Source organism: Plasmodium reichenowi, chromosome 8 (assembly GCF_001601855.1).
Source record: "Plasmodium reichenowi strain SY57 chromosome 8, whole genome shotgun sequence".
Classification (NCBI taxonomy): Eukaryota; Apicomplexa; class Aconoidasida; order Haemosporida; family Plasmodiidae; genus Plasmodium; species Plasmodium reichenowi.
Genome location: NC_033653.1, coordinates 749,028 through 751,842, shown reverse-complemented (window position 1 = coordinate 751,842; position 2,815 = coordinate 749,028). Strand labels below are relative to the sequence as shown.

At 17.4% G+C, this 2,815-nt stretch overlaps 1 protein-coding gene across 1 annotated transcript; it reads right to left on the bottom strand.

The window, feature by feature from the left end:
- Nucleotides 1-556: 556 nt before the first annotated feature.
- Nucleotides 557-2,725, bottom strand: PRSY57_0820300 (hypothetical protein; the record flags this gene model as incomplete). The annotated part of the gene is made up of 5 exons (XM_012907142.2): nt 557-637; nt 860-984; nt 1,097-1,167; nt 1,321-1,423; nt 1,561-2,725. The coding sequence occupies 5 exons, from the start codon at nt 2,723-2,725 to the stop codon at nt 557-559; spliced, it is 1,545 nt and encodes a 514-aa protein (XP_012762596.1).
- Between the last annotated feature and the right edge of the window lie 90 nt (nt 2,726-2,815).

Below are 2,815 nucleotides of genomic sequence, written 5' to 3'. Positions count from 1 at the left end.
TTTTTTTTAAAAAAAATAAATTTTTTTTTTTTTTTTAAAAAAAAAAATTAAAAAAAATAAAAAATAAAAAAAAATTATAAATTAAAAAAAAAAAAAAAAAAAAAAAAAAAAAAAAAAAAAAAAAAAAAAAGAAAAACTCTTTTTCTTTTTGAATTCTTTTAAAAAATATATATGACAATTCGAATAAGAAAGTATAATAATTTATAGATTTTTAATAAAATATGAAAAAATAAATAAAGATGCTTGTGTGAGAATATAAATATATATATATATATAATATATATATATCTTCATAATATGTAAATAAAATTTAAAAATACATATATAAATATATATTTTTAATTTCACATGGAATAATAATAAGATATAGAAATAGTAAATATAATAAAATATATATTATATATATATATTTATTTATTTATATATATTTATAAAAAATATGTATTATTTTATAATTATTTATTTTTTAAACTGGATTTCTTTTCCTGAGATAAACTATTAGTTTATATATATATATTACATCCGTTCTTTTTTTTATTTTATGTGATATTTTTTATCATGTTTGTTTTAATTCGTAAAAAGTTTTTGCCAAATACTTTCCTCTATCTTTTGCGAACTTGGCAAAGGTGAGTTGTTCCTAAAAATGAAATTGCAAAAAGAATAAAAATAAAAATAAAAAATAAAAATAAAAAATAAAAATAAAAATAAAAAATATATAATAAAGAAACAAATATGTAAATACATACATACATACATACATACATATACATATATATACATATACATATATATATACTTGTTTATATTTTATCATAATTTACATATAAAATTATCATATTTATTTTACTTTCCCTCTTACCCTCAAGATTTCCTTGCTTGAAACATGTAACGTTTTAATATTCTTCGAAAATTTCTTTTTCATAATACCGCTTAACAAGAAAAAGAAAACTAAAATGACATTTATCATTATATAAGAATTTTCCCCTAAAAAAAAAAAAAAAAAATATAAATGTATATATATATAATTATTACACCCATGAAAAATATGATGAAATATTTATTTAAATGGTATATCTGAATTATTATATCTTCTTACAATTGTTCAGCATAACTCCGGTGTTTTTGACATATTTTATATAGAGGCTATTGTTACCAAAATTGAAATGGCTACAATAAAAATAAAAATAAAAATAAAAATAAAAACAAATATATAAATATATAAATATACATATATATATATATATATATATATATATATATATATATATATATATATATATATTTATTTATTTATTTATTTATTTATTCATCTAAGCTTACCTCAAGAGAAGACCCTTGTAATAATTTTGTTCAGGGAGCTGCATGAATAAAAGTACCATAAAAACCAAAGAGAGAAAAACTTGTATAACGGTATGTTTTACTCCTACACAATGGGAAAAATATAAAAATGTATAAATAAATAAACATTTAAATATATTTCAATATATATATATATATATATATATATATATATATATATATATATATATACATATGATTTGTATGTATTTCTTTTTATACTTTCGCGCTTTAAGGAATATTTGTGCATCCTCCTTTCACCATCAGTCTTTAATATATCTAATATTTTATTTATAATACTATCACAATCGTTTATTAAACAATATAAATCTCTTTCTAATTTTTTGAAAAACAATTTTTTAATTTCATATATTATATCATTAATTCGATTTACAATACATAGTTCATCAGAATTTTTGTTACTTTCAAATAGATATCTTCCTGTTTTTGCACCATGTATATATATAGGTAATAAATCAATATTATGTCTAATATTAATTTTGGTTGTTAGACATTGAGTAGTTTGGCACAAGAGTTTAATTCGATCTTCTTCATGTTTGATTTCATCAATTTTGGAAAAAATAAAAATAATTTTTTCCATATGTTTTTCATATATTTCTTTAATAATTAATAATAAACGATTACTTAAAGATTTTCCAGATGAATCAAAGAAAACTAATATGATATCTACATAGTCGGATAGATCATATATAATACTATTAATATCAAAATCTAATTTATTCATAATATCTTTTAGTCCTGGTGTATCTATGAAATCTATATTTTTTGTCTCCATATTTTTACTAACATACATTTTGGTACATAAATTATTTTTAAAATTTCTATTTCTATTAGATATTTGTTTTAAAAAATCAAATGTTCTTACCGTTATATCACCATTAAATTCTGAGAAATAATTACCACTAGTTATAAGAGTAAAATTATTTGTTTCATATTCATAACCAGTTTTTTGTATATTTTCTTGTAAAAACCAATTAATAAATGTGCTTTTTCCAGATGAAGAATTTCCTATAACTAATACTCTAACCTTTTTTGATATAGTCTTATTTATATTTAAAAATAATCCTTTAGCAACATTTCGAATATTTAATTTATCTAATCCTTTATTATTCATAACTATATTCCCATTATATAATTCTTTTATTTCACTTATTATATTATCATATATATTTATTTTATCATTCATATTATCACATAATTTCTTATCAAAAGTTTCTTTTCTATCACTATTATAATCCTCTTTATTATTAGATATATCCGAATTTTCTGAATAAGCAGTAGATTTTTCATTTCTACAAATATTATTACTTTCTTTACTTTTGTATTGTTCAGAATTTATTGTTGTCTCGCTCGGCATGCTCTCCATTTTTATTTATATTAAGGAAAAAAAAAATAAAAAAAAAAAAAATAAAATAAAATAAAAAAAAAAAAAAAAAAAAAAAAAAAATAAAATAAA